Source organism: Rosa chinensis, chromosome 6 (assembly GCF_002994745.2).
Source record: "Rosa chinensis cultivar Old Blush chromosome 6, RchiOBHm-V2, whole genome shotgun sequence".
NCBI classification, from domain to species: domain Eukaryota; kingdom Viridiplantae; phylum Streptophyta; class Magnoliopsida; order Rosales; family Rosaceae; genus Rosa; species Rosa chinensis.
Genome location: NC_037093.1, coordinates 46,763,332 through 46,779,888, shown reverse-complemented (window position 1 = coordinate 46,779,888; position 16,557 = coordinate 46,763,332). Strand labels below are relative to the sequence as shown.

The 16,557-nt window shown below is 38.6% G+C and overlaps 3 protein-coding genes across 3 annotated transcripts; all 3 read left to right on the top strand.

Moving 5' to 3' along the window:
* The first annotated feature begins 5,830 nt into the window (after window positions 1-5,830).
* LOC112173186 (probable glucan endo-1,3-beta-glucosidase A6) lies at window positions 5,831-8,636 on the top strand. Its single transcript, XM_024310767.2, has 3 exons — window positions 5,831-6,088; window positions 6,212-7,510; window positions 8,083-8,636. The coding sequence occupies exons 1-3, from the start codon at window positions 6,028-6,030 to the stop codon at window positions 8,118-8,120; spliced, it is 1,398 nt and encodes a 465-aa protein (XP_024166535.1). The 5' UTR covers window positions 5,831-6,027; the 3' UTR covers window positions 8,121-8,636.
* A 1,625-nt stretch (window positions 8,637-10,261) lies between these two features.
* LOC112171436 lies at window positions 10,262-11,209 on the top strand. The gene has a single exon (XM_024308620.1). The coding sequence runs from the start codon at window positions 10,262-10,264 to the stop codon at window positions 11,207-11,209; it is 948 nt and encodes a 315-aa protein (XP_024164388.1).
* Window positions 11,210-12,691, top strand: LOC112171435. Its single transcript, XM_024308619.1, has 2 exons — window positions 11,210-12,004; window positions 12,167-12,691. Exons 1-2 carry the CDS (start codon window positions 11,210-11,212, stop codon window positions 12,689-12,691), a joined length of 1,320 nt encoding a protein of 439 aa, XP_024164387.1.
* Window positions 12,692-16,557: the final 3,866 nt, after the last annotated feature.

Genomic DNA, 16,557 nt, shown 5'->3' with positions numbered 1-16,557 from the left:
GGATTACTCACTGTTTTCCCAGAAATTATGAAGTCTGTAACTAACTTTCATCCTGGATATTCTCAAGGAAAAAAAATGCTTTCATTCCGGAGGACAATCTCTGCCTGTGACTAACGGCTTCTTTCATTCTGACCACCACGTGACCACTCTAGTGATACTTGAAGGCCCTGTTTGTTTCCCGGAAAGTGGGCATTGAGAAAGGAAATACTTTCCTTTCGACAGCCAAGGAAGGGAAACACTTTCCCAAAGGAAAGGAAAAAGTGGAGGAATTTGGTTCCCCCCCCCCCCCCCCCTCCGGAAACACTTTCCCAAAGGAAAGGAAAGTGATTCCTTTCCTTTCCAGTCAACCAAACATGGCCGAAGTTAAACTGCCGTGCACCGAAGACCTTCCATATTGATATTCTGAAAAGTACCTACTGATTCAGTTATGGTGTGTGTGGAGCTACTATCTGGTTGAGTTTTTGGAATTGTGGTTATTGATCAGTTATGGTGTGTGTGGAGCTACTATCTGGTTGAGTTTTTGGAATTGTGGTTATTGATAATTTGTTTAAGCCCGAAAATTTGTTAAAGCTAATTGTACCTTTTAAGCTATAAGTCATCACTCTCCAGCTTTTCTCCACCTTCTTAAAGCAACTTCAACAGTTTTCCCATATTTTGATTTTTCTTTATTTTGTAGAAAAATGAGTATCTTTTGTTTCAACAGATCCCTGTAATTATCCCCATTGTAGGGATAGTGAGGAAAGAGAAAATAAAATTTCCTAAATTTACAGTAATCTCTAAAATTTGAAGGAAAAGAGATATGGAGATTTTAGAGATTGCTGTAAAATATAAAATTTGTTAAAATTTATTCTCTAAAAAAAAAATACTGAAAAATTTTCTTCCAATTTTGACTTTTGTTTCTCGATAACACAAAAATTATAAATAAACTGATAAAGTTGTTTTTAGAAACAAAGCATAATAAACCCTAAAATCATGTCCCACACTCGAATCAGGAATCTTTCAACTTTTCTAATCTAGATGTCACTCAATTCATTCCATCCAATGACCTGATTCTTTATCTGTTGTCACTTTTCTTCATCTTGTCAAAATTAGGGGTGGGTTCGCGAAATCGAAAAAAACCGAGCCGAAGCTGAAAAAACTGAAATAAAAAAAAAAACCGAACGAAATAAAAAATCTGAACCGTTCGGTTTTCTGTTTTAGGGTGTAAAAAATCGAGTTGAACCGAACGAACCGTTCTTGTAAAAACGACATCGTTTTTGCTTTAGGTCAGATACCAAACCCTAATGTCGCCATATAAATACTTTCTCACAACATTTTTGTTCAACTTCTTCATCATACTTCGCAGGCCCAAACTCCAAAGCCTACCTCTTGATCCATCGACTCTAATTTCGCTCAAATCCCATGCTCTATCTTTGCCTCCCAAATCCCCAACCTCAAAACAAAGCTCTCGCATGAAAATGTCGTGCTCTTCAGAGAGAGTGGGATTTTTAACGATTGTTAAGATCAAGAGCACGACATTTTTATGCAGAGCCAGAGCCAGTTGTTCCCAATGGAGCAAACTTCAATTTGTTTAGGTTACTCATCCTGAAAGAGAACAAGAAAAAGGGTTAGTTTCGAAGCGTAAAAAGCTACCACGAAAACATATAAAATTCCTGAGCATAATCGCTTCCAATAAATTAAATTCCAAGAGGTATTGGATTAGATCGAAACAATGACGTAAGTGGTCGATCATAAATTTTCTACAAACTCTAACTCTAAATTTGGAGATCTCAACAAGCTCTAACCTTGGAGTGAGCACAAATCCCCACAGTTCGGCTTAATTTGGTCTCCCCTAGATGAAGAAAGGGAGGTTGCAAGTCCCCGATAAAAAGAAGAGAAATTGAATTAAAAAAACGGGAACATTTAGAAAAAAATATACCAAGAAATTTGGCAGGAAAAAGTGGTTGGAAAAAGTCGCCTGAAAATGGCCGGAAGTCGTGTGGAAAAGTGGTTGGCGGTCGTTGACCGGCGTTGACTGCTGACCGGGTTGACCAGTGAGCTGACCGAGCTGACGTGGTAGTGGGGTCTAGTGCTGACGTGGCTGCTGACGTGTCAAGGTCTGTGGCAGTGGGCCTGCTTCTAGGTTACTTCACTGGCTTGGGCCTCCTCTTCTTTCTTCTCTCTGGGCTGCTAACTTCTTCTGGGCTGCCTCCTTTTTTTTTTTTTTCTTCTCTCTGCCGGTTCAAGGTTCAGCAGCAATCAGGTGGTCGGTTCACGTACTTTTATGCCGGTTCGGGGAAAATTTTTCCTGTTCTTAGATTCTGGGATTGAGTACCTACTGTTGGTAAAATTTGGTAGTAATTGGAGGTCCGGTAGTAAAATTTGGTTTTCCTTAATCCCTTGTACTAGTATTAAATTGGTTATGTTGTGCATATATGAGAGAACTCAGATTTTTTCCAAAAGTAGTTTAATCACAATACGACAAGGTTCAAAGCTCAATATAAAGCAAGTACATGAATCATCATATATTATATTTTGAACAAGTAACAGAGTAGATCTAGTCTGAATTTGAAAAAACGATTAAATTTTGTTGCGGTTGGTTTAGGATGCTGTTGTAGCTCAATAATATATATCGGGCAAATGATCAATATGAGCTGTGCTTATTCTCCCAATCTCCTTCATCCAAGTTTAAGAAAGAAATTGATCGATGGGCTCTAAGAAGCCAATGACTTCCCAAGCTGGCCGGCCTCTCCTAAAATTCTGTTTCTTTGTTTTTTCCTAGAAGATCCGGTCTTAAAGTTTGTTTTATTTATTAGTGTTATAAAAAAAAAAAAAACAAGTTTGTTTTATTTGATTGTTGATATATCTATTGTTTGCATTTGCTGGAAATCTTTGTGATCAATATTATTATTATAAGTAACAATCTTCTCTTATCTTCCTCTTTGTAGATCAATCTAGAGTATTGCAAATTTCGTGACGTTGGAATTAGTCCTGAAATGATGGCTGTTTATGATAACATGTTTAGGGGTAGCACAGCCCTAGGTCACTTTGTCATGATTCCCTCAGCTACTATAGATATTGAAGAGGTGGTGGAGGATTCTGAGCATAATGACATTTCTGGAGATGATGAGGAGATGGACCAGCAAGGTGAACCAAGAGGGAAAAAGAGAAAAACTGTGGAGTGCCAAACTGGGCCTAATAAAGAAAAAAAAGAAAAAGGAGTTATGGGAAGGCCAAAGGGGAAGAAAGAAAAGGTGGGAGGTGCAGCTCAATTGTCTAAACAAATTGATCGTCTTGTTGAAGTAGTCGAGAGTAGGAGTACAGCTACATCTGTCCGTAATACTAGTACAGAACAAGGAACTAGTATTCAGGAGGTGATGTGAGTTGTTGCAACTTTACCAGGAGCAGAAACTGGTACCAAGCTATGGTGGTTTGCAACAGAGTTGTTCTGCTCTCAAGAGAAGCGAGAGATGCTTTCTATTATGACAGATGATGATCTCAAGCTCCAGTTTCTGATTCTTAATCAGAAAAAAGCTGAAAATTAAGTAGGCTAATCCTACTTTGTAATAAGATGTGTGTTGCTTGTTGTTTAGACCTAAGCTGAACTCCTTTCTATTTTTGTGATTTTCCAGGAACTATGATTGCATGATGTTCATTGTGTACGGTACTTTATTTTACTAAGCTGAAAGTGATATTGATGCATCTTTTAATTATTGCTTTCTGTTTGTTTCTTTGAATTCTTTGCTTCCTGCTCCATTACATGTTTATGCTTTCATTGTTACAACCATTTTATATTTTGAAATTTGATGAACAAGTATAAATTGGCAGGTTTATTTTGTGAAGTATGGAGGCTTCTGGAGATGAGGAGGAGGTAGACCAAATTATATGTGTAACTGGTCGTCTTATTCAACTCTATCTTGAAAAGTACATTCAGAAAACTCCATGTATGACAAGCTCCCAAACAGGTTATATTTGGTTAATGGAAGTGTTAGAGGGGAATGAAAGTAGGTGTTATAACCAGTTTAGGATGGATAAAAACTGCTTCTTAATGCTATTGAATGATGTTGAGAAGATGTTGAAGGGTTCAAAAAACATAAGTATCGTTGAAATGTTAGCTATGTCTCTATATATTTTGGGACAAGGTCAAACCAATAGGAATACACGAGCGTTTTCAACGTTCCGGTGAGACCGTTAGTAGATATTTTGATAAAATGCTCAAGATTTTCTATAATATGGCGAAAGTGCTCATAAAGCCAGAGGATCCCGAATTTACGAGCATCCCAAATGAAATGCTAAATGACTCAAGATACATGCCTCATTTTAAGGTATGTATAATGTTTTGATTTATATGCTTTGCTTTTTTGCTCCATTTATATAAATTGAATATGTCATCACACACACACACACATATGAATGCTTGCTATTTTGTTATGCAACATTAATTAGAATTTTTTTTTTAATACCTATTACAAATAATTTGTAGGATTGTATTGGCGCTATTGATGGTGTTCATGTTCAAGCTTTGATTTCTCCATGTGACCAAGTGCCATACATTGGATGAAAAGGAACACCCACCTAAAATATTTTGGCTATATGCAACTTCAATATGCAATTCACATTTACATGTGCAGGGTGGGAAAGCGCTGCCCATGACAGTAAAGTATTTTTATCGGCTTTCCGCAATCCTCGATCTAATTTTCCTAAACCCCCAAATGGTAATTTTTTTACCTACATTGCACAAATAATAATCCTAAATTATATCATAATCAATCATTCATTATAATTTTCCATTTCAGGAAAATATTATGTGGTGGATGCCGGATACCCACAAATGAAAGGTTTTTTAGGACCGTATAAAGGTGAGCGGTATCACCTTCCACATTTTCGTAGAGGTGATGAACCGACGGTCATAAAGAAATATTTAATCATGCACATTCTTCACTTAGGAGTGTTATTGAGGGCACTTTTGGGGTATGGAAAAAAAAAAGTGGAGTATTTTACGTGATATGCCAAGCTTTCCCTATGATAAACAAGTGAAAATAATTATTACTACAATGGCTCTTCATAACTATATAAGAAGATATGCTCAACAAGATCATGATTTTGATGAAAGTGAAGATTACTCAAGTGAAGACAACAATGAAGAGATGGAAGACAATGCATATGAAGAAGATGGTCCGAGAAAACAAGAAATGGAGATGTTAAGAAATACAATTGCACAAAGTCTAATGAATGCATCTACTTAGCATTTAGTTGCAAAGTTGTATTGACTTTAATACATTTTGTGTAATGTTTCCTGTTGACCATGGTCGGGGAATGTTTTGTGTAATATTCTCAACTCATTTGTATAATATTTAAGGGTTTAATGTAATCTTTTATTTGATCCAAGCAATATATCAGCAAACAAGTTATAAAAAACGAAAATTGTTTATATAATTTGTAGAATTAATATACATATTGAGATAAAAGTGATGAATTGATAATTTAAACTAGTGTACAAGGACAATACATGAGAAATTATTTGATTTGGTATAGTTACATAATCATAAAACAAAGTTATGTATTTTAGTAGTATCTTTTATCATCTATACCCATTTTGGTAATTATATCAAACCAAAGCATTTTTTACTTACAATTTACCAAACACTCAGAAATTGCTTTTGGTTCATACAGCACTTTTAAAAACAGTTTACCAAATACATCAGCTACTTATTCTCGCAGCAGTATCAGAAATACTTCTTCTCACAACAATATCAAAAGTGTTTCTTCTTACAGCACATCAATCTCAAACTGGCCATAGGATATTAGGATAGTAGGAACTGGGAAGAGAGAGACGAGAAGGAAAGAGAGAGGGAGAACCGGAGAAGGATAGAGAATAAAAAAAGGGATGGAATGCCGCTGTCAAATTTGACTGAGAGTCCTCATCTGTCAGATCCATGTGTATATAACATATGGATTGCAGAAGTATTTCAATTGTATTCATTGGTCCTCGCGTGGATTTGAAAGCCCCATTTCTTTCATCAAATTTTCCAGTTGAGCTGAGAAACAATGCAGCTGGGTCATGTTTCCCTGCTCCTTCTCATTCTCTGCTTCTTCATCTCCACTTCCAGTAAGCTTTTGTTCCAAATCAGGAAATTAGTTATATGTGTTTTCTACATTTGGGTTTATATATATATATATATATATATATATATATATATATATATCTGACCGGGTTTTGTTTTTGTTACAGGCGCAGAGTTCTCGGCCAAGGTTGGTGTGAACTACGGCCAGCTGGGCAACAATCTACCATCTCCGTCAGAATCTGTGAAGCTCATCCAAACCCTCAAAGCCATGCGGGTCAAAATCTACGGTGCCAACCATGACATCCTCGAGGCTCTCCGAAACACAGGCCTCCAAGTCTCGATTATGGTACCCAATGAGCTCATCAACAACATTTCCTCCAGTCAAACCCTCGCCAACCAATGGGTACACGACAATGTAGTCCCCTTCTACCCACAAACCCTAATCCGATACCTCCTCGTCGGAAACGAAATCCTCTCGTGGTCGGACAAGTCTCTGTGGTTCAATCTGGTTCCGGCAATGCGCAAAATCATGCATGCTCTCAAAATCCACGGAATCACCAAAGTCAAAGTCGGGACTCCATCGGCCATAGACGTGCTCGAGTCACAGTTCCCACCGTCCAACGGTACGTTCCGGTCGGATATCTCCGGCTCCGTCATCAAACCCATGTTAAAGTTTCTGTCCAAAACCAAGTCCTTCTTCTTCGTCGATATCTATACTTTTTTCCCTTGGGTCTCCGATCCAATCAACATCGATTTGGACTACGCTCTACTTGAATCCACCAATGTGACGTACACGGATCCGGTTTCGGGTCTGACCTACCACGACCTCTTCGACCAAAAGGTGGACGCTTTCATTTTCGCCATGAAGCGACTCGGCTACCCGGATATCCGGATCTGGATCGCCGAAACGGGTTGGCCCAGCGGCGGAGACTACGACCAGATTGGCGCCAACATCCACAACGCCGCTACTTACAACCGCAATGTGATCAAAAAGTTCACGGCCAAACCGCCGGTCGGAACGCCGGCTCGACCGGGCGTGGGGCTCCCGAGCTTCATATTCGCTTTGTTCAACGAGAACACGAAAGGGGGTCCGAGTACGGAGCGGAACTTCGGGTTGCTGTACCCGAACGGGTCGAATGTGTATCAGATTGACTTGACCGGGAGGACGCCGGAGTCCGAGTTCAAGGCGTTGCCGCCGGCGACGAATAATAAGCCGTATCCGGGGCCGATATGGTGCTTGGCTAAGAAGGGAGCCAATAAGACTGCGGTTGCAGAGGCTTTGTCGTACGCTTGCTCGCAGGGGAATAAAACTTGTGACCCCATCCAACCCGGAGGGAAGTGCTTTAAGCCCAATTCGTTGGCCCAACATGCGAGCTATGCGTTCAGTGCGTATTGGGCTCAGTTTAGGAAGGCCAGTGGTAGCTGCAACTTCGGTGGTCTAGCTGTTCAAACCATCAAGGATCCAAGTGAGTAGTAATTCGTGCTCCTTTTTTCTTTTGCTCATTAATTACATAGTTAGTAGCACAAGTTATTAGTTGGATCAATATGCTTTAGTAGTTAGGCATATTACATAATTAGTAGTACAAGTTATTAGTTAGAGCAATATGCTTTAGTAGTTAGGCCTTATTGCCTTAATAGTTGTGCAATTTAAAGGGTGAAATGGAGTAGTTCCAATAATTGTTGAATTAGCCTTGTGCATTCTATAAGGTGACCTCCAAATAGGATATCTTTTTGAGTTCTTTTTTCTTCCCGTACTTTTGTTGTTATATCAATGAGATACTTGGACGAATGTCAATCGGTAATAGTTGCTCTCGATGATTGTATATATAGTAGTATTGATCAGTAACTATTGGATAGTTAAATGTGTAGTAAGCATTTATGTAAGTTGCATAATTTGGTGATACAATTAGCTTGATAATCTATAAATAGCAGTGTGATTTCTCTAATGGTACAACTCCAATTTTCAAGACTAGAGACATACCCATATATATTGTTTTTAGTGCTTTCTTCTTATGAATAGTGTTTTGTCCTTCTTCAGGTTATGGATCATGCAAGTTCCCTGGTGCTAAGCTATGAGTTCGGAAGGTGTACAATGGCGGTGCATTGTTCTCTCTTCTTCCTCTAAAACTCATTCAATAAGCTGCCGCCATTTGTTTCTTGGACTAGTTACTTTGCCTCCCCCATCATTCCTGATATTAGAAATTCTATAGAGGGTCTCTTCTAGGCTAAAGAAAACTCTAATTTTCCATCAATTCGCCATTTTTATTCTCAAAGGGGTGGCCTTAGGTAACTAGAACAGATTGGACCCCTTTGAGATCAAAATGGGTTTTCAAATCCACAGTTTGGTGCTATTCCGTTGCCATTTTGTTGTGCACTGTTTTTGGCACCTCCTTTTAGTCCCTACACTCTTTTTTTAACGGCTATATGTGTCTGAAGCTACTATTATTAGTAATGGCTAGATATTTGTCATTGAGTTCTTTTCCCTTGTACTCTCTATTCCTACATTATTGCAATATTTATATGGCAATTGCCAACGGCTATTTGGGAGATGTCCCTTTGTTTATAACTTTATATGATTTTTACACTTTTTGCTAGCTTGCTTGCGAGCTGCTATGTCGGTTCATTAGATTTCCAGAAAGTGACTTGACTTGGAGACCCCATACCACTGGAATCACATCGTGCATACTGACACGTTCAGATTCTGTATGTAGGGGTATGCAAAAGAAACACTAATAGATTATGGGGCTAAAGGGGTTAAGTAGTCTCTTACATTTGGAGAAAACCAATAATATTACTTGTGGGAAAACTGAGATGAATTAAATACAAGCTGATGGTTTATCAACTAGTTTGAGACATCAATTCTAATCCGACTGTATTTTTCGTTAGCTTGGAAATACCACGACAAGTTCAAATACCGTCAGGTTTAATACCCCCCACACGCAGCGCAGGGGCGGATCTACATAGTAACTGGGGCGGGCTTGAGCCCGTCCGAGAATTTTGGGTCTAAAAAAAAATTAGATGTATATTTTTTTTTTTTTTAAGTTGGGTATTGTCCACGGTCCACCTCAAGCCCGTCCAGGCCGTCCTAATTCCTAAACCCACTCCCGAGTCCGAGTCTCCAATTCACTCCAATCACTCGACTTCGACTTCTCGATTCTCCAGTTCGTCTCTCACTCTCTCCGGCTCCTCCTCCTCTAAACTCCTGCAGGCTGCAGTTCTGCCATTCTTGGCTTCTCCACTTCTCTCAGAGAGGACTTCGACTTCTCGATTCTCCAGTTCGTCTCTCACTCTCTCAAGGGCGGATCTACTTCTCGAGCTCTAGTCCAGTTCATCTCCAGTTCTCCAGTTCGTCTCTCACTTCTCTCAGGGGTGGATCTACTTCTCTTACTCAGTTACTCTCCCTCTTCAATTTGGGTAAAGAATTCAATGTAAGATTTTGTTTAATTGAATCAATCCAATTTGGGGCAAGTTATAGGGTTAAGGAATAAGGATTGATGTGAAATTCATGTTCGTAGGTTGTATTGGATTGAAGATTTCGTGGATTGAACTCATTGAAGAATGAACTAATGAAGGTTGCGGTCAGCCGGTTAGATTCTCTATTTCTCTTGGTCTGGGCATTCTCTTCTTCTGCAATTTATTGTTTAATTGATGTGGGTTTGATTAATTGATTGTTTTCAAAACTTATCAAGGTCCATCAGATTGGATTTCTGCAATTCTGCAATTCTGTTGATTGATGTGTGGGTCTTCTTTGAGTTATTTCTGCAATTCTGCTGTGCAATTGTTGTGGCCTTGTGGGTTTAAATGTTTAATTGATTATTTGATTTCAATACTTATCAAGTGGATTTAATTAAAATATAAGGCAACAATTGTTGTGCTAATGAGTAATCAAGTTTGGGTTGTTTAATCAAGTTGTATAACGATGCTCACTAAGCAAGTTTGGGTTTAATTAAAGTGTTGTGCTAATCAACTTTGTGTCTTTGTACTTCAAACAAGACTCAGGAGTAAAATGTGAAACACAAAGGGATTAAGTGAATGGCAAAAGCTCTGCTTGAGTCTACTGTTTTCTGAGGTGCTTTTTTCTTTTCCTTTCTTTGTGCATCGATAAGTGCATATAAAATTGTGGCTTATATTGTGGTTTTTTTATTTTTGTTAAATTAGTTATTATGAAAAGTAGTTGATTCAAAGTTAATTTCTTAATTTATAGGTGTTAGAGTAAAATGTCAAATCATGAGCCAAAACCGAAGCGATCAAAATTCATTGACTCATGGTTTAAAAGAACAAATGTTAAGTCGTCAAGTTCAAATGTGGTTTCTGAACCTTCCATATCCTCTCCAAATATTGATGTTGAACCCCAACCTTCCATTCCTGAACCACAAAATAATATCAACGCTCTTGAACGTGATCCTGGATTACGTTGTGCCATATGGAAATATCCAGTGAATGAGCGTGATAGTATTCGAAAAGCCTATGTTTTGTTGGGTCCATTTCAACCTGAGTTAGAATTTCCATTCACTGAAGAAGGGAGTCAACAACGTAGATTTCAGTTTTTTTGGTTCAAGGACAATCCATGGCTTGAATATTCAATTGCTCTTGATAGGGCGTATTGCTTCCCTTGTTTTATATTTGATACTAAAGATTCTCACTATCCAGCATTCACCGTTGATGGGTTTAAGGCTTGGAAGAGGGTTTCTGGTGGTGATAATGTGTTGACGAAGCATGTAGGAGGCCTTAATTCTCCCCATCATGCTGCAATGCAAAAATGGGATTTATTAAGAAATCCTACCAAACAAATTGAAACAGTTTTTCAGTCAAAATCTAGTAAGGATATAGAGGACAATCGATTGAGGCTTAAGGCTTCAATAGAAAGTGTAAGATTGCTAGCTAATCAAGAAGCTCCTTTTAGAGGCCATGATGAAACTGAAAACTCATTGAATGCGGGATATTTTAGAGAAGTCATAAAATCTTTTTCAAGAATGAGTGTAGAGGTTGAGAGAGTTGTTTTGGGAAATGCTCCCGGAAATGCCAAGTACATTAGTCCATCAATTCAAAAGCAGCTTCTAAATATTCTTGGTAATAAAGTGAGGAACAAGATACGTGAAGAAGTTAGAGATTCCAAATATTGTATTCTTGTTGATGAAGCAGTAAATACATCTAGTAAGGAATAAATGGCCATTATTTTGAGGTTTTTTGATTGTCAAGGTTTTATTCGAGAACGATTTTTTAAGATTGTGAGTGTTCCTAACACTACCTCACAAACTCTTAAAGATGAGATTTCTAAAGTACTTACTATGTACAATCTTCAAGTGAGAAATATGCGCGGTCAAGGATATGATGGTGCTAGCAATATGAGAGGTATTTATAATGGGTTACAAGCATTGTTTCTTCAAGAGTGTCCTTATGCTTATTATGTGTATTGTTTTGATCACCGCTTGCAATTGACATTGAATGCTACAGCTAAAGGGGTGTATGAGATTTGGCAATTTTTTTCAACTTTAAGTTTAATTGTGAATTTTGTTGATTCTTCTGCTAAGCGTCATTCTGCATTACAAGCTGTGAGAAAGGAAGAAATTGCAGATTTGATAGCTTGTGGCCAACTTCAAACAGGTATTGGTGCTAATCAAGTTTGTAGTTTTCAACGAGCTGCTGCTACACGCTGGAGCTCACATTTTCGTTCAATTAAGAGTTTGATTGAATTGTTTAGTTCAACAAAAAAAACTCTTGATGATATAATTGAGCAAGGACCCTTGGAATTGCAAGGAGAAGCTGTGGCTGTTCTTAAAGCGATGAGGTCTTTTGATTTTGTGTTCTGCTTGCTTCTAATGCACAAATTGATGAAAATTACTGAAGTTCTTTGTCAGACATTGCAGCGAAAATCTCTTGACTTCGTACATGCTATGAAGTTTGTTGGACATACAAAATCATTTCTTCAAGAGATGAGAGAAGAAGGGTGGGATGACTTGGTAAGAAATGTTGAAACTTTTTGTGAAAAACATGATATTGATATGCCTAATATGAATGCTCGTTATAAGGATGGTACAGGTCATCGTTGCCAACAAAGAGATTTCATTACAGTTGAGCATCATTACCATGTAGATGTCTTCAATGCTTTAATTGATTTTTAGTTGAGTGAGTTGAATAGAAGATTCTCAGACCAAACATCTGAACTTCTTATATTTAGTTCAACCTTGGATCCTCGTGATAACTTCAGAAATTTTAAAATTGAAGATGCATGCAATCTTGCAAAGAAGTTTTATCCTGAAGATTTTGTTGATAATGAAATGTTTGCTCTAGAATTAGAGTGTGCATATTATGAGAAAGATATGCGTAGTGATCCAAAGTTCCAAAATTTGGAATCCATTTCTGATTTGTGCAGAATGTTGGTTCAAACAAGGAAGTTAGAATTTTTCCCTATGCTTTATAGATTGATTTGTCTAGTTTTGACTATGCCTGTTTCTACGGCGACCACTGAAAGAGCATTTTCAGCTATGAACATCATTAAGAATAGACTTAGAAACAAGATGGAAGATGAGTTTCTTGGTGATTGTATGGTCCTTCACATTGAGAAGGAATATGCTGAATCTATTGACAATGAATCGGTGATCAAAGAGTTTGAAGCTTGTGGAACTCGCAGAGTTAGATTTAGTTAGTTTAGGTTCTTGTATTGCATTGCACGTTTATTTTGTTGTTGATTTTGTTTTTTAGTTTTGTATAGATATGCATTTGAAGGGTAAGGCTCACTACGTCCCCCCCCCCCCCCCCTCACTAGGTGTACCTTTTTTTAAAATTAATAAAATTCTCTCGCACCGTCGAGATTCTCCATATATATATATATATATATATTTTTGTTTAAGAAATCCCAGCCCGTCCAATGGTTCAATCCTGGATCCACCCCTGCATGCAGGTTCAAATACCGTCAGGTTTAATACCCCCACATGCAGTTCAAATACCGTCAATGCCGAATGAAGTTAAATCTCAATCTATTCTTGATGGTCAAAGAGAGGAAGCGTTTTGACATCATCATCTAACATGGATTAGTCTTTAGGCCTAAAAAGCCTTTTGAAGATACTGTATGATCTCTATCAAAAAAAACAAAACAAAAAACACCAAGATGGGAGTTCAAAGTCAAGGCTTCCCCTATAATGAAATGAAGAGTCGGTAATGATCTTCGATCTTATAAGCCTATATTCCAATTTACTCCCTTGAGTGTCGGGTAGCACAACTATTCAATAACTCGATAAATCTCAATCCAAATACTTATAGTTTCATTTGTAATTCGTGTTAATGTTGTATTATAATTTCGTACTTTTCTCGATGTATTTTTCTGTCCTATTCAATATTTCAATTTTCTAAATTACAACCATCAATACAGACAAAAAAAAAAAGGTGCGGCTATTGTCATCCTACCATTTTCTTTAATTCACCATACTTTTTTTTTTAGTTAAATAATGGTTTCGTTCATAGTAACACAGGCCAGAATGGCACAGTACATAGTTCCCAATAGGGAGGATAGGTGTCATTACACTTGAAACAATTCCTCTCCTTTTCAGAAGCCTAGCAGAATAACATAATTCTAATCTAAAAATAATAGCAGACAAAGTTCCCGGTACCAATGCGCTCAATTGCGGTACACCAAAGAATTTTGCACCTATATGTGTAGAATCAACAATCATTCTATAGGCAAAGTACCAAAGCTATGGTCCCTAAAAAAATTAGGGAATTATTGAAAGTAAACAAAGCTACTAACATAGGATCCCGAAAAAAAGGAGAAATAATGTGGGCCAAAGGGAAATTAATTAATGGATTTGGACTAGCTAAAAACATCAATAACCCAGCCCAAAAGACCAAAACCTAAAGAGCAGCCCAAAGGGAGACGAGCCCAAACTCAAGGCCCAACATTACTGGACTGGCCCAAGCCCAGACACCATCTCTCTCTCTCACACCAGGAGATAGCATCGCCGCACGACCTCGCCGCCACAGCTCCGAGACCTGTACCACCACATCCCCATGCATGTTGCCTCAGCCTCCCCGACTCGTACCGCCACGCTGCCATGGTACAACGCCACCTCGACCCAAGCAAAACCAGTCCGCGCCACTACAAAACCACCAAAGAGGCAGCGCACCAAATCATAAGCACCACGAACCAAACGTCCTACGCGGTCCTAGAACCCCGACAAAGCATCAATACCCACCGTGATTCAGAGGCGACGCCCAGAGACCTCCGCCAAAAACCATCATACCGAAACCTCAAGCAGAAAACCCTCTCCCATGAAATCTCCTGAGCAATAGCATCAATATCCCATCCGGCAGTAGACCGCAACAAGTCGGCGAGGCTAAAGGCCAGCCAAGATGTCCGGGTGCCGTCGGACAGGCTAATCTTCACAGACACGCAAGACAACGGCCTTAGAGTTTTCTCAGCGCTAGAGAGAAAACCTAGTGACTTTTCTACACTTTTTATTCATCCTACTTGTTTATTTCATCATACATTTTAATTTCAGTATTAAATTTACTTATCTAACTAGTTTCTTTTTCAAGAAATATTTATATATGACATATCCAATTAAAAAAGAAAAGTTTAACCAAGATCTCTTATTTAATTTATACGAATAAAAGAACTAAAATATATTATATTTTCATAACAAAATCGTAATCTAATTTACTTCTATTTTTTATTTATTCGGATCCATGTTAGAATATTAGTAAATTAACGACTGTGAGCAATGATGAAGTGAATGTTTTTTTTTTTTTTTTTTGTTATAAATCTTTACTTTTGATGTTCATAAAGGGTATTGCAAAGTTAACACTAATGGTTTTGTGAATTGGGTAATGAATTAACAATAAAGAGGAAACAAAAAGACAAAAAAAGAGTATTGAATTTAGATTTTTTTTTTTTGGGAGCAAACTTCAACTTTCATTAAACAAAGATTAAGCAATATGGGTGAAATCATATTGCAGTACATCAAGAATCAAGCTAGGAGGTCACTGATGCCAAACCTCATTACAACCATCAGAATCAAAAGCAAATGCCGCAAGCCTGTGTGCAACATTGTTTCTAGTTCGCACAGCATGTTGGATACGTACTTCTGGCATGCTGGCCATAATTACAACCAGAGCTCCCAGCTCATCCAATTCATGGTCCTTATTAAGGATTAGTTGCATCGCATCTAAACAGTCACTCTCAATAGTGACATGTTGTAGATCTAGTTCCTTAACAAAGTCCAAACCTCGTCTAATAGCTAGCAGTTCTGCTTGCTTTGCAGAGCTCGTATGCTGCTCCGTGTGCTTAAATGCAACCATAAACTGCCCTTGCGAGTTCCGGAGGACACCCCCAGTTCCCAATTGCAGCACAAAGGCACCATCAACATTTAACTTGGCTCAATTCCTTACTTCTGGCTGCCAGTGTGGATGTTGTTGCTTTAAAGAAACCTGAGGATTAGCTCTAGCTTTCTGGAAATCTGCTAGCCATGCAAGCACATGAAGGCTCATGCTTTGAACTGTTTGAGAACTATTATCTCATAACAATGTTACAATTTTTCCACATTGCCCATACCATCATCATTATCTTTTCAAAGGTCTCTCTTCCAAGTCGTAAAGCACACTCAAGAAGTCATTCCTTGAAACTTGCAGAGGATAAGAGAGTATGCCTAACCTATAGAGAGGGATCAGATAGGAGTTCTACAGCTACGGGGCACTTACAGAAAAGGTGCAAGGTATCTTCCCGCCTATGCCTGCAGAGAAGATAGTGGGTCCTATGTAGCCTTTAGTACATAACCGATCCCTAGTAGGTAGGAGGTCATTTGCAGCCCTCCAAACACAAATTTGAACCATTCCCGGGACCTTTGCATTCCAAATCTGCTTCCATAAAGGTTGAAAAGGATTTCCATTCGACGAAGAAGCTAAAGTATTCCCCAGAACAGATTGTCACGCTACCCAATAAGCTGATTTCACAGAGAACCTTCCCCTCCGTTCCGGACTCCATATGAGTTTATCAGCAGCATGTTGTCTGCTCAAAGGGACGGCCAAGATCTTGTTACAGATGTCTGGGATAAAGAGAGATTGCACTACCTCAATATTCCAAGAACGCCAGTCAGAATGCATAAGTCTAGAGACAAGCTCTAGGTGAGTGTTACTAGGGCGGTGAATGAGATAAGTAGGGCAGTGTGGTATCCACTGGTGTTGCCAAATGTTTATTTGAGATCCATCACCAACCTTCCATCTAGTACCGGCTTTGAGCGTTGGCCTGCCATTTAGGATACTACTCCAAGAGAATGAAGAAGAGTCCCCCAACTCAACCTCCCAAAAGGTACCATTGGGGAAATATTGAGCTTTGTAAACCTATGCAATGAGAGAGTCTGGTTAAGTTACCAATCTCCAACCTTGCTTGGCCAACATAGCAAGGTTGTAAGCATAAATATTTTTGAAGCCCATGCCTCCCTCTTGTTTGGTGAGACAGAGCCGCTCCCGACTCCTCCAGTGGATTTTCTTTTTGTCATCAGTATCACTCCAGAAGAAGGAT